Source organism: Carlito syrichta, unplaced genomic scaffold, assembly GCF_000164805.1.
Source record: "Carlito syrichta isolate Samal-C Ts95f unplaced genomic scaffold, Tarsius_syrichta-2.0.1 Scaffold270980, whole genome shotgun sequence".
Taxonomy (NCBI): domain Eukaryota; kingdom Metazoa; phylum Chordata; class Mammalia; order Primates; family Tarsiidae; genus Carlito; species Carlito syrichta.
Genome location: NW_007215076.1, coordinates 113,286 through 139,607, shown reverse-complemented (window position 1 = coordinate 139,607; position 26,322 = coordinate 113,286). Strand labels below are relative to the sequence as shown.

General features: G+C 55.1%; 2 protein-coding genes across 2 annotated transcripts in view; both read right to left on the bottom strand.

Moving 5' to 3' along the window:
* Window positions 1-5,533, bottom strand: part of SFXN5 (sideroflexin 5) — a 118,352-nt gene extending 112,819 nt beyond the window's left edge. The window contains exon 1 of the mRNA XM_008052276.2: window positions 5,301-5,533. Coding sequence (XP_008050467.1) covers window positions 5,301-5,402 — 102 coding nt within the window. The 5' untranslated portion in view covers window positions 5,403-5,533. The remainder of the gene's footprint in view (window positions 1-5,300) is intronic.
* Window positions 5,534-8,245: 2,712 nt separating this feature from the next.
* Window positions 8,246-26,322, bottom strand: part of RAB11FIP5 (RAB11 family interacting protein 5) — a 35,906-nt gene continuing 17,829 nt past the window's right edge. The window contains exons 3-6 of the mRNA XM_008052280.2: window positions 22,927-23,363; window positions 22,089-22,788; window positions 10,018-10,207; window positions 8,246-9,776 (exon numbers count right to left, since the gene is read on the bottom strand). Coding sequence (XP_008050471.1) covers window positions 9,573-9,776; window positions 10,018-10,207; window positions 22,089-22,788; window positions 22,927-23,363 — 1,531 coding nt within the window. The 3' untranslated portion in view covers window positions 8,246-9,572. The remainder of the gene's footprint in view (window positions 9,777-10,017; window positions 10,208-22,088; window positions 22,789-22,926; window positions 23,364-26,322) is intronic.

Here is a 26,322-nt window from a genome sequence, read left to right as displayed (position 1 = left end):
CCAATAACCACCCCCCACTCCCAGCCCACTCCTACCCCCAGTCACCTTGGCAGATAAGTGAGACTTCTAAAGGAGCCAGGAAGCTAAACAAACAAACAAAAAAGTATTTCTGGATAGACTGAAACACAAACGGGATAGACCCCCCACAAAGCATGTGTGTGTTTCCTGTCCTGGGGCCCCAACTTTGTATAAATGGTGTATGGGCCAGAAGTGAAGAACAGAGTGTATTCAAGAGAGGAAGTGAGCAGAAAAGGAAGAGGAAAGGGAGCAATGGCAGGTCTCAGAGGTTCCCTGGGTACTGTGCTGTCATCTGCTTCCTTTCACTGGGCAGTGGGAAAATGGTTAAAAGCATGAACTTCAAGTGTACAGGAGAAACAGGGTACAGAAGAACATGCTAAACAATACCACAGAGATGACATCAGCCCCATTCAGGAGAGGAATTGTACAGGAAAAGTCAACAAATACAAAGTGGAAAAGAGGAAGGCAGTCAATAGATTAGAAGATCCAAAAGAGAGAGAGCGCCAAATGCAATGTGTGGGACCTATGGCATCCTGATTCAGACTAACCAAATATAAAACATTTGACAATCAGGGAAATGTGAATAGTGGCTGGTTATTTGATGATATTAAGAAATAATAATTTTAGGTGTGTTAAGGGTATTGTGGCTATGTTAAAATTAATAAAAACACCATCTGATATGATATGATGAAGAGAGCACTTCATCTCTATGATACCAGTACTTCCAAAACCATCAGGGCCATCAAAAACAAGGAAAGTCTAAGAAACTATCACAGGTACTGTGACTGACACTGACTAGAGAAGGGTGAGAGAACATGATAACTAGATATAATATAATATGTTCCTGGATAGGATCCTGGAACAGAGAGTGGACATTCATGTAAAAAATTCAGGGAAGACTTGGGGGGCAGTTAATAGGAATGTACCAATGTTGGTTTCTTAGTTTTGACAAATATACTGTGGCAATATGAGACGATACCATTAGGGGACAATGAGTGAAGATTATGCAGGAATTCTCTGTTTTTAACTTCTGTAAATCTAAAATTATTCCAAAATAAAAAGCTTATTAAAAAAAACAAACAAACCAAATAGTCTTCATTTCTTAGAGATACCTCCTAGTAGGTTCAATGAAATGAAGGGATGCTTGGGCTTTGCTTCAAAAATAATTCCCTGGCTGGCAATGAGGGGTGTATAGATGAAACGAGGCGGGCCATAAGCTGGTTATTGCTGAAGCTGGGTGTTGGGTGCACAGGGATTGGTTGCTAATAGCCTCCACTTTGCATGCTTGTAATCCTCCATCATAAAAAAGTTGGCAATAAACAAACAGGGACTCTGGAGCCAGGCTGCCTGGGAAGTCACTTAATCTGTGTGCTGCAGTTTTCTCACCTGTAAATTAGAGCTCACTGTACCTTCTTCACGGGGTTGTGAAAATTAAGTAAGTCAATACACAAAAAGCCTGGAATAATGCTTAGCTATCATCATCATTTTATGAGGAGAAAAATAGGCACAGACCAATGCCAATCATCCTTTCTCTACTCTCTGACTCTGCTCAGTACTCTTCCTTCTCCTGCTCTTTTGCACAGGCAATCCTTGAGGGGGGAAAGGAAGAGGAGTTCTGGGGTGATTTGGGGGAGTAGGGAAAGACCTTGGTGCCAAGTCCAGCAGAAAGTGGTGAGCTTAGTTGAGGGATAAGGAGTACATGGGCACTGGGAACAGACCCTGGATTATGAACCACCCAAGGCAGGCTTCTGTCAGGCCAGCACAGAGCATGATGAGTATACACTGGACACCTGCCACATGCCAAACACTGAGGGTAGCACCCAGATAGAGATGTGGGCTGGGCCCTGAAGGGGGTCATCAATCCAGTATACATGTAGTCGACCTCTGTGTCCTTAGACTCCCCACCTTAGGGACCCCCTCCCCCACTCTGGAGTGTCTCAGAGCTGATGAATTCTACACTGTTAAATATGCCCCTACTTGGCTGCAATTTTACAAGATCTCTAAGGGACAATTTGGAGAAAAGTTGGAGTCAATTTAACTCAAGTCCACAAAGACCTACTGAAGTGTCTACAGCGCATTCACTTATGCAACAAATCTTCATTAAGCACCTCTTAACTGTCAGACTCTGTGCTGAGCCCTGGAGCATCAACAGGGAGCAAAGACAGGCATAGTCCCTGCTTCCACAAAGCCTGTGGTTGGAAGGCAGACACAGATGGCAATGAAATAATCAACCCAAATCAACATGTACACTGAGATGGGTGCTTTGCTGTAGGCAAACACAGTCAAAGACTCAACCTGGGGTAGGAAGAGACTTCCCCAAGGAAGTGATGCTTCATGGACACAGGAAGGGATGAGGAAGCATGAGAACAAGAGCTGGGGTAAAGGAAGAGGTGGTGTTCCAGGCAGATGGCCCAGTGGTGGGAGGGAACACAGTGGGTTCAAAGGCTGAAAAGCAGCCAGTGAGGTGGGAAGGAGGGTGTGAGGGGTGGGTGGGTGGTATGATTTAAGGAAGAAGTAGTCAGCAGTGGTGGGCCATGAAGATCTATGGAGCCTCTTCAGAAGTGAGGTCTTGGCCGGACATGGTGGCCTACATCTGTAATCCCAGCACTTTGGGAGGCTGAGACAGGAGGATCGCCTGAGTCCAGCAAGCAGGGGTAGTCACTGGAAGATATTTAAATATGTAGGGGGTGGGGAGCCACCTGATCAGACCGTATGTTAAGAGTATTGTGGTTGTGTTAAAGTTAATTTTTTAAAAACCCTCTGACATGATGTGATTAAGAAAGCACTTCACCTATGTGATCTTCTTTCCCCAAAATCCATAGCCTCAGTCTATTCACGAGAAAGACATAGGGCAAACTCAAACTGCAGGACATTTTGTTGGGACTCTGCTTTGCAGAAAAAGGCAGGATTAGAACAGGGCCAGAGTGAAAGCAGGGAGACCTATTAGGAGTCTTCCACAGTGGTCCAGGAAATAGATGGGAACTGAGTCTAGAATTCTGGCAGCGAAGATGGGCAGACTTGGGAGCTGATTGAGAGGTGAGATCACAGGGCCTCTGGTTGTATTTCAAGGGGGACGGAGAAGAAGGAAAGTATACAGGTAACTCTCAAGTGTCTGACTCCAGAGATTGGGCAGCAAATTAGGTTGCTTGTAGAGCCTCCAGGGAGTTGGGTGAGAGAATCAGGTCTAGAGGAAAGAGAAGTCCCTTAACATGGATGAATCATCTGCAGTGTGTTTTATGCAGGTCATTATGCTGTAGGAGGGGAGCAAAAGCAAATACAACAAACACTTCTACTGCCTTTAAGAGTAGTGGCAAAAAGAGGTACCAGCAATGGCTGGGAGTGGAGTAGCTCAACTGTGTATCTATGGCTCTAGAGCGGTGATTGCAGGAAAGGGCTCAGTCATTTAAGGCACTAAGAGATACTCGATAACTGATGGGTAACTGAATGTTCCAAGTGCCATACACAGATAACAGACATCAGGAAAAGAAAAAGAAAGAAAGAAAAAAACACCCACAAACCTTTACTCAGCACTATATGCCTAACCCATCTCAGAGAAAGATAAGAGACAGGGAAGGGCAAGTTCAGTCTCTTCTCTTAAAGGGCCTACAAGGGGTTGAAAGAAACCTGCAACAAACATTTACAGGACCACAGGGCAGACTGTATGGAAAGGTTGAGCTATGAGGATCCCACCTGGGGTGGCAGAAGAGGCATTCAGGAGGAAGTCAGCCATCTGATGGGGTCAGAGGGGTGAACAACAGCAGAGAAGAAGGCAGTAAGTATTTCCTGTAGGCACCAAGCCTGAATGAGCACTGAAGGATGAGTGGAATGGGGGGGGGCACGTATGAGAGAGAAGACAGGCAATGAAGGGTCACTCAAGTCCAGGCAGTGGCACCCTTGACAGCCTCCCCCCTAGATGGCATCCTATACTGGCAGGAAGACACCAGTCTGCCTCAGGTACCTACATGCTGAGATGCCCTATTTTTAAAATAAAGTCCTGTTTAAAAACACTGGGGACACGTTTTCCCCCCAGAAGGCTCAGGAGAGCAGTTCCTTAATTATCAGCCAAGTTCAGGCCACCCCTTTGCTGAAGCCAGTCTCCCGTCCACCACCACGACTTTAAAAAAAAAAAGAAAGCCACCGCACCGACCTTTGTACAATTTCCCTTCTTCCTGCAAAGTTCTTTCTGGCTGCCTCCGCTGCCACCCACCCCAGGCAAGCCCCGGTTCACTTAGGCCATATCTTTTTGCCCTTTTCCTAATAAAGTCCATTTCCTCGGCGCGGGAGGCAGCGGAGGCCCGAGGGTCTGCGGCGTGGGAACAGCCCCTCCCCGATTCCTGGCTATGGGTTCGAACCCGATTTCCATGTCGAGGGCCGAGTTAGCGTCGTCCTGGCTGGGGTCCCGGGGGAAAATGACCACTGTCAACCCCAAGAGCCTGAGCGAGTCTGGACAGAGTCGAGCGCTTGGCGGCTCCAGGGCCCGGCTGCGAGAGACCCTCTGCAGGAGGCCCTCCGCGGAGGATGCAGCGAGAGAAGGGCTGGGGACGGGTGGGGGGTCTCCCGGGGCGGCAGACCCTCCAAGGGACTGCAGGCCCGGGGGTGGCACAACGTTCCCCCCGCACCCTCGGCTCTCCCCGCACATCCCAGCTCCATCCCCTCAGGGCATCAGCCGACTCGCTGCGTCAGCTAACCCTCAGCCCGGGTATGTGATGGGGGAGTCCCCCGGTCGCCTCGCCCCTTGGCACTCGGCCCTACCCTGCCGCGCAGCGTAGACCCGGCTTGGGTTCGAGGGCTGGGAGCTTGACCGCAGGGCAGCACCGCGGCTCCGCCAGCAGCTCGAAAGAATGTCAGTCCCCTCTTAGGGAAAAAGTTAGGCGACATCCCGGCCACGCCAACTTCTCACCCAGGGCCGGACTCGAACTTTGCGCCCAGAGGGGCGGCTGCACATTCCGGAGCGACCCTGGAGCCGCTCGGACCCGGGCGCCCAGGCTGCCCGGCCGCGGCCGGCGGCGGCCAATCACAGAGCGCCTCGGGCGGGAGAGGCTGGAGGGCGCGGGCAGTCGGGGAATGACGGCGCCAGAGGCCAATAGGGAGCCAGAGTGGGAGCCTCGCCCGCCCCACTGACCAATGGGAAAGGGGTGGCTTTGGCTGAGGTCCCCGAGGTGCTAGCTGCAGGCTCCGTGGCCGTGGGCTGGAGACCCCAGGGCTGGAGGGGACTTTGGAGGGGAGTTTGCTGGCCCTCTTTGTGCCACCCGCCGACCCGCAGGCCACAGCGCGGTCCTCACCTGCTGGAAGCGGGGTTTGCCCAGCTGGAAAGGGGGTGCATCGGCCGAGGCGTTCGCGGCACTAGCCGCGGCCGCCGATGCTGTAGTCGCTGTATCCGCCATGGCCACTGACGCCCGCAATCTCCGGCCCTTTTAAAATGTCCCTCCTCGGCCCCCGCCACAACTGCCTCTCCCGATTGGCCCTAAGCAACCGCAGCGAGCGGGAGGCGCAGGGGATTGTGGGGAGTGTAGTTTTTCTCGTTTGGGCGCTTGCCAACCCTGGACTGCGGAGAGTTGCACCCACACAGCCCAATCTCGGTGCCCGGGAAAGGGTGTGCATGCACGTACGACTCTGAGGTCCCGACAGGGGGTCACGGGTCAGCCCTCGCTGCTTACCTGCGTTCAGAAGTTTGAGTCGCTGCTGTAGATATCGCTCCCAGAGCGGCAGTTCAGAAGGGCCCCACTCCTGCGGGCCTGACCTGAGACCAGATGGACGAGGACTCCAGGCGGAGTAGGGTTAATCTCGGAAGGATTTCTGCAAGCAGTTGCATTGCGGAACCTTCGTGCAGTTTCTTCCGTCGCGGAACCTTCGTGCAGTTTCTTCCGTCGCCTCCCTACCCACTTGCCCCGTGCGTGCCCTCCAGCCGCCCTGACACTCAGTTCCTGGAGCATGCCGGGTCCTGAACGCCCCCAGACTCTTGAATATTTTGTACCCAGAAGTCTTTCATCTTCCCCGACGCTGGTCCTCTTTCTGGCCTCAACCTGAACATTGCATTCCGCGGTCCATCACCCTACTTCTGCAAAATCCCAAACATGCTACTATGGCACCCAGCACTTTTTTGCAGCCCTTGCATTTACAGTTATTTGTGGTTTTGGATATGTCTTTCCTATCATAAGGTTCACAGGACAGGCACTGTTTGATTCACTGCTAAGTCTTCAGTGCTAGGCATAGGAGGTCTCACAGAAGGGACTCAAACCTGTATTAACTGTGAGTAAACCAGAAGGGGCTTAAGACCCCTGACAACCTCCACCTCCTTTGGCCAACCAAGGAAGATCCCTGCCGGCCCTAACTCCTGGGCAGGAGAACTGGGGAGTGGAGAGTGGGGTTCAGTAGCGTTCATCAAACACCAGCTACAAAGACTTTAGGTAGGGGAGAGTACTGCAGATTGTGGAGTAAGTGCGCCAGCATGGATCACACACACTGCTGGCCGAGATGGGTGGCTCAGCCTGTAATCCCAGCACTTTGGGAGGCTGAGGGGAGTGGATTACCCGAGCCCGCAGGTTCAAGACCAGCCTGGGCAACTTGGTGAGACCTCGTCTCTACAATGAATAAAAAACTGGCCAGGTGTGGTAGCGTGTGCCTGTAGTTCCAGCTACGTGGAAGGATCGCCAGAGCCCAGCAGGTCTACACTGGGGTGGCCATGAGTGTGCCACAGCACTCCAGCCTGGGTGACAGAGACTCCCCCCCCAAAAAACAACAAAAAAAACCACACACACACACACTGTTGCAGAATAGAGTAGTAGCTAAGGATTTCCAGCTGAATTACCTGGCCAGTGAGCCAAACTGGTGTGCGCCTGGGAGAGGGGAGGGGAGGACGAGGCAGTGCCGGCTACCTGTTTCACCCGAGAACAACAGATATATTTAGTGGTGATTCTAAGGTTCCACTTTGAGACTCATTAATCTCATAGTGAGGTGCAAGGCTGGCTCATGTATGCCCATGTCTTTCTGGACACTGCATGAGCTGTAGCAGAGTTCCTCTAACAATTGAACCACAGGAAACACTTTTCCTAAAGCTAGAGAGGGACTCTAGCTAGCCACAAAGAACAATTTGTTCCCTGAATTTGTAGCTTATCTTCCCCTACTAGACCAAGCAGGTTGAGAATGGGGGAATCAGTTTTTTACCCTCTATATTATCACATAGTACCCAATAAATGTGAATATCCTGAGAAAAAACTAAATCTAGGCCACTGAGCAACACTGTGCTGCTGTCCCCTTATGGTAGGTAGGGGCAGTGTCTTCCAAGAATCCCATCACCTTGATTTAAGGCTGCTTTCTCCTCCAGGAAGTTCCTTTCACCTGCTCATTCCAAAGCAGGAACACAACAGAGCCACCTGCAGTACATGAATTTTTATTCCTCATAAAGTGCCCAAAACATGAATAACAAGCTCTTTATAAACAGGAGTTACAACTAGGAAGACAAACAGCAAAGCAGAACTGTGCCTGCTCTCTACCCACAACCCCCCCCCCCCCCACAGCTCTCCTCCAAGTTGCGGCCAGGAGCAGAAGCATCCCATGTGAACCTTGGGCTTCAGTTCAAAACATCTTCTGAAGACATATCTACCCCAGGCATTTGTGAGGCCCACAAAGATGAACAGAATATCAGGGCAGAGGCTGAGACTGAATATAGCCCAGAGGAATACATAGTAGGGGAGTGACTCCCCCTCTCTCAGAAAAGATATTTCCCTAACACCCAAAGACCCACAAAAAGCATGGCTGAAGTCCTGGACATCTGTGGATACATTTCTCAGCTTCGATGAGAGGGCCTTAAGGTAAGTAACTTTACAGGAACTTTCCTCCATGTGTGGGGCCTCCTCTGCTCCATCCAGGCAGAAGACAGACATCATCCATGCAGCACATGTCCTCCTGAGGTCTTTCAAGCGAGCCCACAGGCCCTCTCACGAAGAAGCAATTCTCTCCTGGAGGAGCTCTTGCCTCCTCACTGGGCCAAAGTATCCTCCTTCAGCACCTCCTTACCCCCCTATTTTTGCTAATGCAGGGTGTCCCAAGCCACCAAAAGTTCCCTGCAAAGGCCCTGGGGAAGCCTGCTGTTTTCTACAAGCAAACCAGGGACTGGGCCAAAAGACAGTTACTTCATTTCGAAGTGCACTGCAGCCAAGCCAGGCAAGGCCCCGGGGCAGGCTGGGACTGCGGTTTTAGTGGATGGATGGGGGGGGGGTAACAAAAGCTTTTCCCTAAGCAGAGTTGTCTCCTAAAGGCATAGTGGGACTTCCCACTTTCAGACCAGCCAACTGGTCTAGCGCAGCTGAGTCCTGAGGCCAGGAGGAATGAGAGCAGGCTGGGTAGCCTCAGGCCAACCTGCTGGCTTGCCCAGCAGTAGCTTTTATCCTGTTTATCCTAGGATCCTCCTAATGGGGTTGAGGGAGTGGGAGGAGGCAGCACGGAGGCTGAGGGAGCAGCAGCAGCAGCTTGGCCAGACCCTTGACTGGGATTAGCTCTAGTGGAGGAGAAGCGCCCACAGCAGGGCTGCCCTCACCATCCATTCCCAACCCCGGGTCCCTGACAGACCCATCCTATGTGCTCAACAGGTGGGAAGGGCACACCACACGGGGGCGGGGGAGAGGTCGACATCCAGAGGTTCTTGACCCCACCCACAAAAGGCACATTTTAATTGGTTTCCAAAAGTTCAAACCCTGCAGCCGCACAGAGTTTTGGCATCTAGACAGGCAACAAGAATAGACATGGAAGCTTGATCTCCAAAACAGAAGCAGCCCAAAGCCCTGATCTGGAGGGGCCTACATGTCAGAGGTGGGGGAGAACTCGAAGAGCAAGGAGCTCTCCCCCCACTCACGCATGACGCTCAGTGGAAAGGTCAGAGGGAACAGGGTACAACCTGGAGAACACACATCACCCACCTCTGTCCATACCGCACTCACTCCACAGACAGCTCAAGACGGAAACAGACTCAGGACATGGCAGATTCTAGACCAGACCACAGAGGCTCCTTGCTCTTAGGGAATGGGCATGAGGCTGAAGTGTAGGCACCCTCATTGCCCATAACTCAGACGAACAGGCAGCTTGGTCCCTGTCCCAATAAGACCGGAAGCCCCTCCAGGGGCTGAAGGGAAATGAAGAGGACGGGGTTTGGCCGTGGGAAGAGATGGCTGGCCACGCTTGGAGGGTAATAAAGTGTGTGCTAGCAAACAGCCTCAGTCCAGATAACACACCAAACTGCAGCTCACCCCTGCTGCATCTTGAGGGCTACATTCCTTGCTCCAATTCCTCGGAGCCCCCAAACCTAAGGGGTATGAAAATAGGCAGGTGGGAATGGCCCAGGGCTCTCACAGACACACAAGTTGTACATGGATCCTGAGGCCTCCAAAGGGAATCCAAAGGGCCTCCCTTTCAGCAGCTCTGGTAGAGGCGGGAGGGAGAAGGAGCAAGGAGTGATGAGGACAGACAGCACGCTGCCCCAGGTGAGAGAGTTCAGTGGGAAGGAGGGCAGGCAGGCAACAAGTCCACGCCAACCCTCCTGGGGGTGGGGGTGAGGAGGGCTATTTGGGGGGGCCGGGGGGGATTTGCAGCAGTGTGGGTGAGGTCTCCATGATCCGAACCAGCAGCCGGTCAATGTAGCTCTCCAGCTCCTGCACGTGCTCGTCCCGCTGGCTCAGCTCCCGCTCCCGTTGCAGGAGCAGTCCGATGAGCTCGTCATGAGTCAGGTGGTAGTACTTGGCCGACTGGTCCAGCACAGCTGAGTCCTGAGGCCACACGGAGCGAGAGTGAGCGAGAAAACCCCAGGCCCATCCGCCTGCCATCACCCAAGTTTCACCATTTCACCAAAGGGGCCCAGGGCTGCCTCTGTCTCCAGTGTCAGAGGTGGCTCAAATGGCTTGAGGACTCTGGCATGGGGTACCTAGTCTGTCTCCTGCTCCACCCTCCCCAGCACCCTGCCCCGAGACTCTTTAGTACCCCCCAACTCCGCACCCTGCCGGGCATCACCTTCAGCCTCTTGGGGTCCACAGTCTGGCCAACTTGGGGGGCCAGAGCCACAGGCTGAACACTGCCAGATGTGACTGTTTTGAGCTTCTCCAGGCCACTGCTCAGGGCTGTGCTCAGACTGGAGCGGGGCTGCTTCCTGTCGGGGCTGCCCTCCACAGGGACAGCACTGAGGGGCTTCACAGGGTGGGGACTGCAAAGATAGATAGCAAATGGGTTACAGGGAGAGAAAGACAGCACAGGTCAGGGGTAGGGCTGCCTTCTCTGTGGAGCCTCTGCGTCTGCTGGACAGAAGGCCCACCACTTAGGGGCGGCTGCCCCTGCACAGTCAAGGTCTTGGGGCAGCTGTACCCAGCACGTCTCAGCAGCTCTCTGTGGCCGCCTCAATCTTCACCTCACCACCTCCTTCTTCTCCCTTCTACTTCCTCGTTGACCTGATGACCCAGCCTCTTCACAGGGACAATCGAGGCCATCCCACAAACTTCTCTACACCTGCACGCAGTCTTTTCCCAATTTTTCCAGGACTGTCAGGATTCCCAGGTCGTGGGACCTCTATTGCTGAAACCAGGAGAGACCTGAGCAAACTGGGATGCTTGGTCAGCCAGCTCCCTACTGGCTGTTCTCCATCTGCATTTAGACAGGGTTGCAAAACCCTGCCTTGACCTTGTATTTGCTCTAGCTGTCATCCCTGCCCCCACATCCTTCCTGCTCACCCAAGCCTCCCCAGAGCACACACACCAAGCTTGTGTCTAGTTTCTCACCTTCCGTTGACTCCTCAACCCGTTAGAACAGAACGTCGCAACACCCTCCACCCCCACATAAGTGTACTTGCTGAAGTCACCTCGGCCGCTCTTTCCTATGGGCCGCTTGTCTCCCTTTCTTCGGGGACCCCACGTAGTTTTCCAACCCCAGACAGCCCCTCCTCGGTCTCAACTGCTGGTCTTCCCTCAACCCTCTCCTCCTCCTTGGCTCCTACCACTCCTCACCCCAGGGCTCCAGACCCACGGAAACAGGCAGGCTCAACTCCCTCAGGTGTGTCCCTCCCCTACACACCTGCCCTTTCCTCTGTGCTGCTCCTAGCATGAGCAGCACTGTTGGGTCCCTGGCTCAGGTCAGAAAGTCGGAAGCCTGAGAGGCCTTCAGCTCATGCCCTTCAGCCTCATCCTTAGCATCCAAGCCTGCCACCCTCCTGCCTTCTCTTAAGCCAGACCCTCTGCTCTGCTAAACCCTCCTTCTAGCCACAGTCACCAGACCCGCTCCTGGGCCTTAGTCTTGCCCACCTCCAGCAGTGTCTCCATTCTACTGCAGGACAACGATCGTGGCCTTTCCGATGCCTGAAAACCCTCAATGGCTCCTATCGAGGTAGGAAAACACAGTCTGGCCTCTGCCCTTTCCTCATGGCTCACTGCTGCCCCAGCCACTGGAAACACGCTCCTTCTTATCTTCAAGCCCTTATCAAAAGCCATTCTTCGCCGGGCTCGGTGGCTCAGCCTGTAATCCCACGCCTTGGGAGGCTGAGGTGAGTGGATTGCCTGAGCCCGCGGGTTCGAGACCCACCTGGGCAACTTGGCGAGACCTCATCTCTACAATAAATCAAAAAATTAGCCGGGCGTGGTAGCACGCACCTGTAGTTCCAGCTACATGGAAGGCTGAGGCGGAAGGATCGCCGGAGCCCAGCAGGTCGAGGCTGGGCGACTCCAACTCAAAAAAAAAAAAAAGCCATTCTTCTGTCTAGAACACTGCCCCAGCTTCCATTAGCTTGCTAATTCCTACTTATGTTTCAAAGTTATGCAAGGCCACCTCCTTCAGGAAGCCTTCCTGATTCCCCCAGGCTTATATGACCCTCCTCTGGGATCTCCCAGCATCCTGTAACTGTGACAGTTACATAAACTGCGTCAACAACTGCATCAGGCCCCCAAATCGACTAAGCTGCCCAGGGGAATCTTTTACAAATTTATGCTTACTTCACAGAGGATTTAGATTGTTCAGGAGGAGGAAGCAAAATGGTTTAGTTCAAGACCTTGAATTCCACTGAAGCAAGAAACCCTCAGGATAGAGCTGTGGACTCAGTCTCACAAATCTGGACGAGTGGCAGAGTGCCCAGCACAGGCGGCAGTAGAGGAAAAGCACTCATCTCAGTCCTTTCTGGTTGCCTGGATGTCTGCCCCAGGAATGGGTTGCAAAAGCAGTTCTCATGCCACCTATGGGCTGGGCGGGGAAGAAGAGGATGACCACCACTACACAAAAGTGGCCAGAATGAGGGGCCAAACAGGCCTGGACTCTCAGCCTGCTTGTCCCTCCCTCTGAGGGACCCTGGACCCTGCAGCTCCATGGACTCCATTTCCCCATCTGAGGAATGGGGGCAGCTCTACTCAGTCCACCCACTTCATGATGTAAGGAACATGCCCGGTACAGACACGAAGCCAACTCTGAGAAGAAAGAAAACTTAACAAAAAGTGAGGCTGGGTGCGGTAGCTCATGTCTGTAATCCCAACACTTTGTGAGGCTGAGGCAAGCAGACTGGATGAGCCCAGGAGTTCGAGACCAGCCTGGGCAACACAGTAAGACCTTGTCTTCACCAAAAAAAAGTCAGAATTAGCTGGGTGGTGTGGTGCATGCCTGTGGTCCCAGCTACTTGGGAGGCTGAGGTAGAAAGATCACCTGAGCCCAGGAAGCCGAGGCTGAAATGAGCCATGATCATGCCCCTGCACTCCAGTGACAGAGTGAGACCCTAACACACACACACACACACACACACACACACACAGTAAACATGGCTAGTGTGATTAGAGGTTGTGCTGAAGGCAGCATGGCCAGCTGAGGACACTGTAACCACCAGCTTCGCATCTCCCTCCCCCACCTCCGGGGAGCAGCATTACCACTACCCCTGGGGAAGAAAGCTATAGGCAGCCTGGCCTCCCTCCCACCCACCCACTTCTCATATATCAGCACTGGCTCTTGGGGCCTTCCTTCTCGGGTCCACTCTGTCTTCCCCACTGGGTTCAGAATTCCTTGGGAACGGAGTGGGGACAGTGTCTCATCTCTGCTCGGGGTCTGGACGCAGTAGATGCCCAGCGAATTTGGAGAACCCACTGCATGACCCAGCGCGTGCCCCAGGCCGTCTTGCTCCCCAAGCCCTGCACCCTGCCCTGCTCTTCCACTCCTCCACTCGCCTCCAGAGCACGACTATCTCTCTGGAGTGCAGCCCTGGCTGAGTCATGCCCCATCACCTCCCTGTGTCCTGAGTCTCCACACTGCTGCACTCATCACCCTTCACCAGCCATCTGGCGAAGGCACAGCCCTCATGATTCTTCGAAATGGACTGACGCCACAGTGACCACAATCACATGGACATCCGCTGCCCACTCAGCCGTCCTAAATGCATCAGAACTGCCCCCTGAAAGGCACCACACGCAAACCCATGATGCACCTGCTGAGGCCGAAGACCTTTCTTCTGAGGGTCATGGATGCAGAAAGCAGTCTAGTTCTACCTTTTTCTTCCCTCTGAAGGTGTCTCCAGCATTCTCTCTGACCCAAGTCCTGGTTCCCTCCTCTCGCCTGCTGCCTTCCCCAGCCTGCTTCCTCACCCCATCTGGACAGGAAACTGCCCAAGGCTCCGCTGCCAGCCTGCTCTCCCAGGGCCTACCCCAAACTGGCCCCTGCCTGACTAGCCCCACTGCCCTCAGCCCCAGCGGCCAAGTGCACAAGCTCTGGAAAGGCCCACAGCACGGTTCTCTACCCCTTCCCCTGCTGGCCACATAGGCTCTCCCTACCTCATTCCTTATGCTCTCACCTCATCAGTGTTGTGCCCCGAATCCCTGGCTTGTGGGGGTGCTCTGACCGTGCAAGGTCCCAAAAAGGCAGCATCAAGGCTGGGACCATAGAAAGCTCAGGTCTTCAAGCCTGCACCACCCTGTTCTTGGGGTGAGGGAGACCCTCACCCACCCTTGGAAGGGATGAGGTTGGAATGTAAACACCTCGGCTGCCCGGGCAGCTCTGCCCCCTCCACCCCATTCCTCCTGGAAAGTGTTCTGGGGGTGGACGCTCACCTGGCGCTGGGCTGTGGCTCCTCAGCTGGTCGTGTCTCCAAGGGCAGAAGCACAAGCGGGGAGGTTGGGGTGGCTGCAGCGTGGTCCTCCCTGAGGAGGGCAGGGGAGCCCCCAGGCGGGGAGGGCTCAAATGGGCCAGGGGGTGAGGCTGGCTCCCCAGAAGGTGGGGAGGAAGAGGTCAGGGGCCAGGCTCTAGGCAGGGGAGAGCACGGAGGGCTGGGCCCCCCTTGGTGGTGGCTGGCCCAGGGCGGGAGAGAGGGCGGTGGAAAGGGAGGCTCTGGGGGAGTGGGCAGCTCCTCTGGACCAGAGTGGACAGACGATTCCCTGGACCCTGGTGGGGATGTGGACGGGAGGCTAGGGGGATCTCGGCTCCCCTGAGACAAGGGGTTCAAGACACCCTCCCTGGAGGCCCACACATCAGCCTGTTGGGAGGTGACTGACAGAGACCCAAGCCCCTCTGCGACTGGTCCCTGGCTCTGGGCCTCAGGAGCCTCAGGGCCTTCTCCTCTCTCAGGAGTGCCCCTGACCGGCTGACTCTGAGGAACCAAGCTTTTTGAGTAACAGGGTGGGGGGGCAGGATCCTCAGGCCAGCTGGCGGACCCAGATAGGCTGGGCCCAGATGCAGGGGGGCTGGCATCCTCAGCTAGGTCTTCCAGGCCTGGCTCGCCCAGCAGGGTTACAGAAGAACGGCTGTCAGACTCCTCCGACTCGGCCTTCTCTCCCTCCTCCTCGGCCTCCTGGGGATCAGCAACCAGTGCACTGGGGGAGGCATCGTCTCCTCCTGCTCCTGCCCCTGCCCCCTTGTTACTTAGCCCCCCTACAGCCTTCTCTTCCTTCTCCTCCTCCTCCACCTGGGATCTGGAGGGTGTGAAGAGGCGTGGTGGCTTGGGAGGTGGTGTGCTGGGCTGCAGCCCCTTGTCAGACCCCCACTCGGGTTTAGGCTCTGGCTCCAGCTCCGGTGGGGGAAGACCCTCGCTCCCCTTAGGGCTCACAGTTTCCGGTGATTCTGGCTGTGCCTGGGGAGGAGGCAGCCCATCAGACTCTCCCTGTAGAACTGGTGAGGCCATCTCAGCTGCAGGAGAAATGGTGACCACATCCCAAGGCCAGGAGTCGTTGGTTGTACTGAGCTCATGGAAAAGCTGGTTTTCACCTCGGGAGGCCTCCTCGTCCTGGCCCTCAGCGGCACTGTCTGGGCCAGGCAGCCTCTCCCACACACTGAGCACTTCGGGGGAGCTAAACAGAGATGCCCCGCTGTCTGCTGGACTCTGCCCCGCTTCCCCTTCTGGGGCTGATGGCTCCCTCTCTGGTTCTGACGCCGAGGCTCTTGGGTACAGCTGGGCTGACATGGAGGGCAGGCTGGCCCCTACCGACCCAAGGGGCCCTGAGTCAGCTGTGCTCGTGCTCTGGTGGTCCAGTCCAAAATCCAGAGGAACCCTGGGCTCCGGCCACATGCTGCTCCCACCTCTTCCTCCTCCTCCTCCTCCTCCTCCTCCTCCTCCCCGAGGATCTCCCTGGGGCTCAGCTGACTTCACTGCCATGGCCCCAGGGCCTGGGTCTTGCAGACCTGCCGCCTCCAGCCCCACTCCTGCAGGGGCCAGGATCTCGCTCCTGGCCTCTAGACGCAGCCTGCTGGCAGCAAAGATGTTGAAGGTGTTGTCCCACTCAGGCAGGGCTTTCCCAGGGGAGGCCAGGGGGGTGGGGCTGGCCCTCGAGGCACTGGGGAGAGAGGGAGCAGGTGAAGGAGAGTTTAGTGCTATGTCGGCTACGAGCTCCTCGAAGAAGGGGTTGCTCTGCAAGGAGGTGAGGAACGGGTTGGTGAGACCCAAGAGTCCAGATGGGGTGGCTTCGGGGGCGGCGGTGGTGGCGGCAGCAGTGGCAGCAGCAGGGGAGGCGGCTGCAAAAAGGTTAGTGCTTAGCATGGGAGCAGCGGTGGGAGCAGGAGTGGGGGGGGCTGGAGCCCAGGGGGAGCAGGGGAGGTGGTGAGGAAGAGCGGCTGGGTCAGATTCTACCTGAGGAGACACGTCCAGGCTGTGGAGGGAGACAAAACCGTGAGCCTCCTGGTTAATGCCAAGACAGGAAAGGCCCTGCTGACACTACACCCCGCCCCCACTCAGGATGAGGGGCCGCAACACACACACACACACACACACACACACACACACACACACACACACACACGAGCTGGGTTTAGCCACGCTGGGCAGAACTATTTTCATCTTTATACCAACCCCAGAGAGCAACAGTCCCATTTTACAGGCAGGATCCAAATCTAAACCAAGTGTTCCTTCCACCACCCCATGCTGAAGATTCGACTCAACAACAAACTTACGTGTGAAAAACTAATCCCAAAATGCCTCACATCCCTTTTAGGACTAAGAGAGGGCAATGCAAACACCAGCTGGTGTGGAGGGGAAAGAAAGACCAAAGAAAGGCCAGGTCTAGGTATCTGGCTGGACGCAAAAAAGCTAGCACTGATGGGACCTAGAAGGGCACCTGGAATTCTGACTCCTGAAACAAACTGGGCCCTCCTGATCCCTTGCAGAAGTAGCAGGTAATGATGGGCTGTCATCAGCATGACAAGGTGTCTTGTTTCTTTGAGAGGCAACCTAACTGACCAAGGAGGACAAGGGGACACCTGCTGAGGACATCTACCACCAGCACTCACAGACGGTGCCCCCTTACCTCACCTCCCTTAGGGGCCAGCCTTGGGAACAAAGGCTGGAAATGGGTCAGCAGCAGCTTCTCTAGATATCACCAGGGGCCTCCCTGGGTCCCCCTAGGGGCAGGGGCAGGGTGGGTCCTCTCAGGAAATCCAACCCATTCCCAAAGATGCCAGAGAATACTTGCTGGCCTTCAAGTGTCTCCAGCAGGGTCCTTTTGGGAAGGACCCCCTGCACTGACAGTTATCTACAGAGCGCAGCCAACTTCAGAGAGTTAGGCAGGGCTGCGCTCTAAACTAGAGCTTTTCTTTTCTCTAGGACACAGACAGAAGGCAAAAAGCAGCACAGGAGAAAATGGAAACCATGGTTTGCAGCTGCCAGACAGCTGGGCCCACCTGTCAGAGTCAGATCCTGGTGGCCTCGCCCTCTGCTATCTGAGCAGTCTTCCCCCTCACAGCCAGTCCCCCACCCCTAACTCTAGGCTCCCGAGACCCTCATTCCTTGACCCCTTCCTGCCAGGTGGAAACATCCAGGTGAAACTCCTACATTTCTAGTTTTTCCACCCAACCAGCTCCTTCTACAGGAAATGTAGGCAGTGAGCCCTGAAGGGGCAGAAGCCAAGCTTCTCCAGCCAGCCCATGAGGAATATGGCTTGGGACAGAAGTCCCTGTGTGAAGAGGCCAAACTCTGGAACTTGCCAGGATTCTCCAGGGAACCAAGGGCCCAAAAAGGGCAAGCCCACATAGAGCTGGGCCAAGGTCGGGTTCGCTCCTGGGCAAACACCAAGGGCAGATAACAGGAAGGAGTCCAACTCATCCAAGGCACAGAGGGCTCCCAAAGATGGTGGGGGAGGAGGGAGGCTAGCCTCATAAGCAGGGCACAGCCAGGTCCTAAACCCATGAATTTCTCACAAGAATCAGTTTCCAGAGGTTCTCCTGACCCTATCTTTCCCACATAAGAACTCCCCATCCAAGGGCGAATTCTCAGTCTTAATCCCTCCACCTAGAGATGGAGAGGAGAGAGTAAACATTCCCATCCGCTCCCACCCCACCAGGCTTCCCAGCACCACTCTGCTTCTATGGACATCACAAAGATACTGAAAGAGGAGGAGAATTCTGAGCCCAGACTCCCACCTCCCTTCATTCCAGACAGGCCCCGGGCCAAGACCATGGGGAGCAGCACACCACCACCATGTAGGCCAATGCCCTGCCCTCAGCCCACACACCATCAGAGCATCCATGTCAGAAGGTCTCAGGTCTCCAGGAACAGGGTTGGGGCACTCCCAAGATAACTCCCTCCCCAGGCCCTGTTATGGCCAGAGATCACAGTGATCTGAGGGAAAGCATCCCATACACATGAAGCTTACTTAGCTCCACCAAGCTTCACTCCACACCCTCTCAGTCCTATCTGGCCCCGCAGTCACCCTTGCCGTCCCACAGCAACCTGGCTGGCAGTGAGAACTACAGGAACAAGAGCAGCAAGGGGGTAGACTAGGAGCCCAGGGCTAGGCTTGGCAACCTCCCTCTCCCCACTGGCTCCCCTGAGGTGCATGTGAACCTGTTGGTATGGAGTCAGCAAAGGGCTTTCCCTGGAGGAAGGGGAGCTAGGCACCGGGCTGGGCAGGCTTCCCAGAGCTGGTGGCACCTCTGAGAGCGCCCTCTTCATCCTCCTATCAGGCAACACTCCCCTCATTCATGCCTTTCTTCCCTTTCTCCACACCAAGTACACATTCTGAAGGTTTTTCACTTCAGAACATCTTCTCCTTACCACTCCATCTGGCCCAGGTCAGGGACACATTCTCGTGTGTGGTTATCTTTGCAGTTTGTACTTTGAGAACAAATAAACACCTCTGTGTCCTAGAGCCCATGGTGCCAGGCTGGCAGAGACTCCCCACCCCTAAGCAGCAGGGATGGCAACATATGCTGGTTTGTCTTCTCTTTTGAGACCAAATGCTGGGAAAGAAATCAGAAGTTCAAATGTCTCTGTCCCTTCAACCTAAGGGAAAAAAGCTTTCAGGCCTGCAGGAAGCTTGGAACAACTGGTTGAACCTGCCACTCAATGCAGGAATCACCTGTCCCCTCCAATAGCCTCCTTTTCTTAAACACTACACCACAGGGCTACCTCTGTAGCCAGAGGCCTGGTGTCCCTGGTGGACAGCTCTTCCTTAGGCTGAGAGGAGCTCTGTGTCCTTATAATTTCCACATGGTGGTCCCAGAGGTGGCAAGTGGATGTACACAGGCTCTTCCAAGCAGTCCCTAAAGAGGCCAAAGCCAGCCTTGGAGGCATGCCCACCCCCAGCAACATGCCCTCCAGCCATCCCTCCTAACGGATGTGCCCAATGTACAAGCAACATGTCCAGGAGACAGACTCATCCTTTCCCACCATCTTGGCACAATGAAGTGGCAGAGAGGGACCCTGTAAGCGGTAAGTAGGGAGACCATACCGTTTATCTTCCAAACCAGAACACTGTTGATATAGTGACGATGCTAGGAAGGCAAGCACAAGCAGGAAGTAAGGCTACACTAACTCCAAGTCACTGGGCAGACATTACAGTTTTTCATTTACCCCACCAGGAATGCAGCCTGAGACTCTGCGCTCTTTCAGCCACCCAGTACATTCCAGGGGGTCCACTGGGCCCTTGTCATCCACCAAACCTGGTGAGGGGCTAGGGAGTTGCAGAGATTGCTGAAGGCTACCATCACAATGCACTCACCTCTGTACTGTGCCACACTTAAAACCAACTTAAAAGGTTTTTGCATTTAGTGTTTGATCCCCTTCTGAGCACAAAGTCATTTGGTTAGTGTGAGAGGGAGGGGTAGGGGAGCACAAGGATGACCTGGGATCGACACAAGGACAATCTGCTTTGGGACTGGCAGGTTTGACACACATGGTCTTGCCTGCTCTCAGACACATGTGAAGCAGCCAGTGCTGCAGCTCAGAGGGGCTCACAGCAGGGCTGGGGAGCAGGGCTGAGTCCCGTGGCCCAGCCAAGACCTAGTCCAACTCCCACTCCAACACATCACACTAGGGGCCTAGTGTCACCTCCCTGGGACCCAGCAGATGAGGGCCGTGTCAGAGGATCGGGAGGACCCTCTTCTCAACCCTTCTTGCCCTCATTTCGTCCACCCAGGCAATGACTGTCCAACAGTAGCAGCCTTGTTCTGGACACTGCACTCCTGCTCTGCTTCAGGCCTCTCTATGGGGCATCACTGCCACACAAGAGCACTAGAGGGCGCCGCTGTCCTTGCTTGTGAGGAACATCCAGCAATCTGCGATGGTGGCTCCAGGGCAGAGGCCCCCCAAATCTCTGAATCTGTGGACAGGCTCCCCAGGCTGCAGCTGGATATCCTGCAGCTACATCCAGTCACTCCACTTCTGGATCTAACCTACAGCCCCCTGATGTAAGCAGGCCCTCTGGGCAAGCACCAACAGTCCTTTCTTCCAGGCCAGCTTCCCCCTTCCCTCAAGGCACATTGGAACAGGTGTCACATCTCTCCGGTCAAGTCACCTTGCCCAAAGAAAAGGCTCTCCCTCCCTACCCAGATGCGTGGCCACAGAGCCTGGCTCTACAGCCGCCACCTGCAAATGGGCCCCAGGGAGGCAGGGATGCCAGATGTCCTCCAGCCTGTCAAGGACATGGCTCAAAATTCAAGTGTGAGCAGGACAAAAACCCCAGCTTCTCACAGCCATCAGTGACAAATTCTCTGAACTCTGAGAGGCCATTAGGAGACACAGACAAGCAGGAGAAGGAAAAGAGACTGCAAGAACCCAAGGACAGTGATGCCCCGCAGCACTCACAGTCCTTGCAGGACTCCAAGCCCAAAGCCTGGAGGACTCCAAGCCCAAAGCCTGGCCACTCAGTCTACAGATGGCCCCACAGACATGTCCCCAGCATCTGCTCTGCCTTGGAAAAGTCCCAGAGACATCCTGCAGACAACCATACTGAGTCCATGGCCTGTGACCCTTCTGACCCAGGCCCCAAGCTCCTCTCAGCAAGTGCCCCATCCAGGTCTCCTGCCACCTTCCTCTATCCTACCACCTCCAAATACCTCTGGCTGTCACAGGGTCACCAGGCTCAGCCTGGGCATCTGGGAGAGGCCAGTCTCCTTCTTCTCAATCTTGCCCTAAGCTCTGGTGAGTAGGGGATGGGCAGTAGGGACAGGAGCTGCTGTACCAAGCAGGGGAGGCAGAGGGTGGTATTCCCAATCCCTCATCTATGAGGCTTTAAGGAGGACTGCCCAGAAAGGACCCAGAAAGGCCTGCATTTCCCTCCCCACTCCCCTCAGCAGACTCAGAATGCCACAGGGAAAGGGAAGAACCAAGACTACAGGAGTCCTCTCCCCTCTGCCAGAGAACAAGTTTAGGGTCTTCCTTCTGCTCTATCTCTGACCCTTCACCTCTGTGCCCACTCCTGCCCCTCCTGTCCACACATCCACGGAGGAGGGTGGACAGGCTTGCTGAGAGCACAAAAACAACATCCCTTACTACACTGGCTGGAACCATCACAGTTGCTTCCTATCAGGGCCTTGGCCCCAGGCCCTTGGTTGCCTCTGTGACCTGTTCCTGGAGTCCCTCCCTGGACCTGCCACATGACACAGCAACCTCCCCTGGCTCAGAGTTAGGAGGACACAAAGGAGCCACGGTGGGAGTCAGAGACCCTGCCCAAGGCCTGAGCTGGGAGACTCAACACTTTTCAAACAGAGCAGCCACCATCAGCACTTCTGAGAGTGCCAAGCTACCACCCCACCCTAAGACCAAGAGACCCCAGAGAGTGCTTGAGTCCCCAAGGTCTCCAAGGACAGAGAATGGGTTACAGATTCCAGAGAAGCCGCCCAGTCTTCTTTCTGCCAGGCTGGGAAGCAACTGGGGGTGAGTGTATGCGGGAGGGGTGGGGGTATCAATTGGGTGTCAATTATTTGACTCCCAGCTCTCAAAGGAAAGAGATTACAAGGCTGGCTGGGGGAAGTCCTCCAGCTTCAGAGAGGATGGGAGAAACCTGAGGGTACAGTCCCCATCTCTCTACCTGCCAAGCCGTCCTTACCTTGAGGACAGAGGGCAAGGGGTGGAGGTCAGGAGGCAAAGAATTCGCACAAATGGCCTTTCTCCTATGACCAGCTTCTATCAGGGGCAGGCATGCCAACTCATGCAGCAAGGACCCATGGAGCACTGTGCCCTTGCAACTCACCTGTGTCCATGCACACAGAACGAGCCTTAGCTCAGGGAGACAGGGTACTCCCACTTAACCATGCAAAGCCAGAGCCCCAGCAGCCTGCCTGAGGGCTCTGTCCTCCCTGCCCCAGGGTCAAGGCTGCAAACACCCCAGCGTCTTTCCCAAGGGGCAAAGCTGGTCTTGCCAAGGACGTACCTGGGTTTCTGAGTTGGTTCCTTGGCTTCTCTCAAGCCAAACCAGCTGCTCTTGGCCTTTTCCTCCCCACTGGAGGAGTGGTGAGGAGAGGCTCCAAGCGTGGGGCCCCCTTTCTCCCCCAGAGAGCCTCGGCGCCCCAGCTCGCTCCGACTCAACCCCTGGTGGTGATGGTGGAAGAGGCCCATCCGGGGCTTTCGCTCCTCCTTCCGGGCTCCCTCCTTCTCTGCTGCAGCCTCAGAGGAGGCCACAATGGGTGTGGCAACCTGGACGGGCTTGCCCTCTGGAAGCCGGGCCCCCTCCTCGTCTCCAGAGCGGCCGGCCCCAGTGGCCAGCACTTTGGCCTGAGCACTCAGCTCTTCCTGTCCAAGCACCGCCTCTGAGCTGCTGTTGCTGCGGCTGCCTCTGCCCCAGGAGTCATCTGCAGACCGAGGCCCCTCCTCAGAGGGCCGGGAGGAGACACTGTGCAGGGAGCTGGAGGGAGGGAATGAGCCCGAGATGGAGCTACGGTGCCGCACAGGAGCCTGAGGCTCCTCATTGTAAATGTGGCTCCCGTTGACACAGAGGGACGAGCGGGAGGCAGCATCGAGGTGACCCTGCAAGTCGAGCAGGGCCCGAGGAGGAGCCCCTCGCATCTGGCTGGCCTCGTCGCTGTAGGTCCTCTTGTGGGTGAGCAGCTTGGGGGACTGTGCTGAATCCCTGCCTGAGGAGGAAGCACACATGGAGTCAGCACAAAGGAAGAGAAGCCCTGTTTCCTGGCCCAGGCTTTCTCCCTACTGGAGGGAGGGCCAGCCTTCCCCTCCTCCACCCTCCCCAGGGCAGCGGCCCCTCGCTCACTCACCCCCTTCGGTGGACAGCCAGCTGCTGCGGCTCGGCGAGCGGGTGAGGAGCTCGGCGCCAGGCCCCTGGTAGGCCAGGCTCCCACTGGCTGAGGACAGGGTGCTGTCTGAGCCCAGCGAGGTGTTGGACTGGGTCAGGGATGACTTGCGCAGCTTGTTGCGAAGGAAGAAGCCTTTGGCTTTGCCCATCTTGCTCAGACTGCCTAGCTCGGGGTCCTCTAGGGCGCTGCTTGGGAGGATGGCGGAGGCAGATTCCAGGTCATACTTTTTCTTGCCCTTCATCTTGTCCTTGATCTTGCTGAAGGGGGATCGTGGTTTATCCTTCATGGACAGGTCAAACATGCTGGCGCTCAAGTTATTGCGTGTGAACTGGATGGTGACTTGGATTTCTCCGCGTTCCTTCTCCTTCTTGCCTGCCTTGGAGTGCAGCTTGTACCACCTGCGAGAAGAGGGGAGCGAGCAGAGCTCCGTCACAGGCCCCGGGAGCCTGGCTCCCCCCCCCCCCCCCCCCCCCCCCGGCCCCCCAGTGCCAGGCACCTCCCAGAGCTGCTCCTTGCTTTGGGAGTCACTGACAGTCTCTACCCACAGGCCCCTGCTCTGACACACGGGCCAGGCTTCCAGGCCTCAGACGTAGCTGAGAAACTATCCAAAATATTCCCGTGATGGAGAAAACCACATCCTGAGTGGGAGAAGCTCCTTGAATGTCACCAGGCAGGGCAGCAGTAACCACATCATACCCCCTCGCACCCCAGCACCTTCCCCTAGAGTGCAGAGACCTCCTCTCTGTCCCATCCCCCCTATATCCTAAGCTCTGAGGCCAGAGAGGCAAGGCCGGGCTCCCCCGCCCCACATTTTCAGGCCCCTGGTACAGACAGGCCAACCCACATTTTCCCGTTTACATCATTTCCTCTGACCAGCCCCGTCTAACAGTCTCCTCCGAGTCACCAGTGAGCCCAGAAAAGAGCAGCTCACCCAGAGGCCCACGGCCAGGAACACAGGAATGCTAGTGCATGCACAGACAGACACACACACACACAGTACTCAGGCACTGACTTGCCCCTAGCCCTGCCAAAAACATCTCTGCAAGATGAAGGAGCAGACAAGAACAGCTGAAAGAGACCTTCAGGAAGAGACCCAGGAAGGAGGAACAGCATGCATATCTGCTGTGTGTTACAACCAGGGCTAGGGCGAAGGTTCTTACTTCACTCCCATCTACACCTCATAAGAAGCAGGACAGGCAAGAGGCACCACCCCCATGGTACAGATCAGGAAGTGGAGCCTCGGTGGTAACATAACTCATCCCAAAACAAGCAGTTGGTAAAAGAGAAGGGAGACAGAGTCAGGTTTTCATCACTCCAAAGCCCAAGTTCTTCCCACTGCGCACTTCCCAAAGACACACAAAGAAAATAACACTCAGGACCACTGCACAGGGTGGGTGGGGCCCACTCTACTCGTGCATGGATTGGCAGTTTCTTAGAAAAACAGACAAGCTCTTACAATACAAGGAGCAATTGCGCCTTTTGGAATTTGCCCTGAGGTGAAAGTAACGTCCACAGAAAAACCTGCACACAAGTGTTTACAGCAGTTCTATTCACAATTGTCAAAATTAGGAAGCTCCCAGGATGTCCTTCAGTAGGTGACTGGATACTGGATACATTCAAACAATGGAATATTATGGAATGATAAAAAGTGAGCTATCAAGCCATGAACCGACATGGAAGGATCTTAAATGCATACATGAAAGAAGACAATCCAGAAGGCTACAGGCCAGGAATGGTGGCTCACACCTGTAATCCCAGCACTTTGGGAGGCTAGGGCAGGAGGAATGATTGAGCCCAAGAGTTCAAGACCAATCTAGGCAACATAGTGAAACCTTGCTCTTACAAAAAAATAAAATAAAAATTAGCTAGGCATGGTGGTATGTGCCTGTAGTCCTAGCTACTTGGGAGGCTGAGGCAGGATTGCCTGAGCCTAGGAGGTCGAGGAGCTGTGGTGAGCTGTGATGGTGCTACTAAACCCCAGCTTGGGTGACAGAGTGAGACCCTGACTGAAAGAAAGCAGAAAGATAGCAAGAAAGCAGGAAGGAATGAAGGAGAAAAAAGAAGGAAGGAAAGACCTAAGTCGGACTCAGTGGCTCAGCCTGTCATCCCGCGCCTTTGGGAGGCTGAGGTGAGTGGGAGTGCCTGAGCCCGCAGGTTCGAGACTCGCCTGGGCAGGCGAGACCTCATCTCTACAATAAATCAAAAAATTAGCCGGGTGTGGCAGCGTGCGCCTGTAGTTCCGGCTACTCGGAAGGCTGAGGCGGAAGGATCGCCCGAGCCCAGCAGGTCAAGGCTGTGGTGGCCGGGAGCAGTCGCTGCACTCTAGTCTGGGCGACCGAGTGAGACTCCAACTCAAAAAAAAAAAAAAAAAGAAAAAGAAAGACCTATGAGTCGGCATCACCATCCTCACACCTACTTTCTCAACCAAACGTCCACCTTGGGCCTGCCCTTTAACTCTTTAAAGGCCAAGCCCTACTCACTTTCTCTAAACCTGAACCGGCCCCATTGAGCACAGGAAGATCCTGGGAGATAGGGCAAAAGAGAAGTTCACGGACTGCAGCCCCAAAGCAGCCCTAACTTAGGACCTTGAAACAGACATCCTTTGCTGGGGCAGACATCCTTTCCTGGGCCCCACTGGTCACATTCCACATACCTCAGTGATAACAGTGGTTATCTCTGGAGGGTGAGGCTGCAGGGAACCAGCACTTCTACATTGCCTATTATTGTCCTGTTTGAATTTTATATGAAACATACATTACTGTTTTACTAGAAGAAAGAGACCAAGGGACACTCTCGCTCCTATCTTAACCCCTCAGTTTCTTGAACCTCAGAATGGGCGCCCTCCTCTCCCACCCATCAGACGAAGGGAGGAGGTATCATTAGCTCAGGCCAAGGCTCAAGTCCTCTGCCCAAAGGGTCTTTTTGCCCCCCTCGCCACCCTGCCCCACTTCCCCTATAAGGCCACTTTTCCTTCTCCTGTTCTTCCCAGGGAATTTGGATTTCTCACTAGATCTGCTTTTCAAGGATGCCAGGAAGGAAAAGAAGAGGCTTTCCTCAATGTTTCTGAGACTCTCCCACCCAGAGCTGAGTGAAGCTAAGAGTCACTGGAACCTACCACTGGACCCCCAGCATCCATCACCCCTCTATCTCCCTACCAACCTACTCCGCCTGCCTCTGACCCCAGTCCAACTCGCCCCACCTCCCTCTGTCCCCTGTCCAACTCACCCCACTTCCTTCTGCCTCCCAGTCCAACCCACCTTACGTCCCCTGCCCCTAGAACAATTTACCCCACCTCCCTCTGTCCGCCCAGTCCAGCCCACCCCACCCCCCTCTGCCCACCTCAGTCCACCCCCCCCC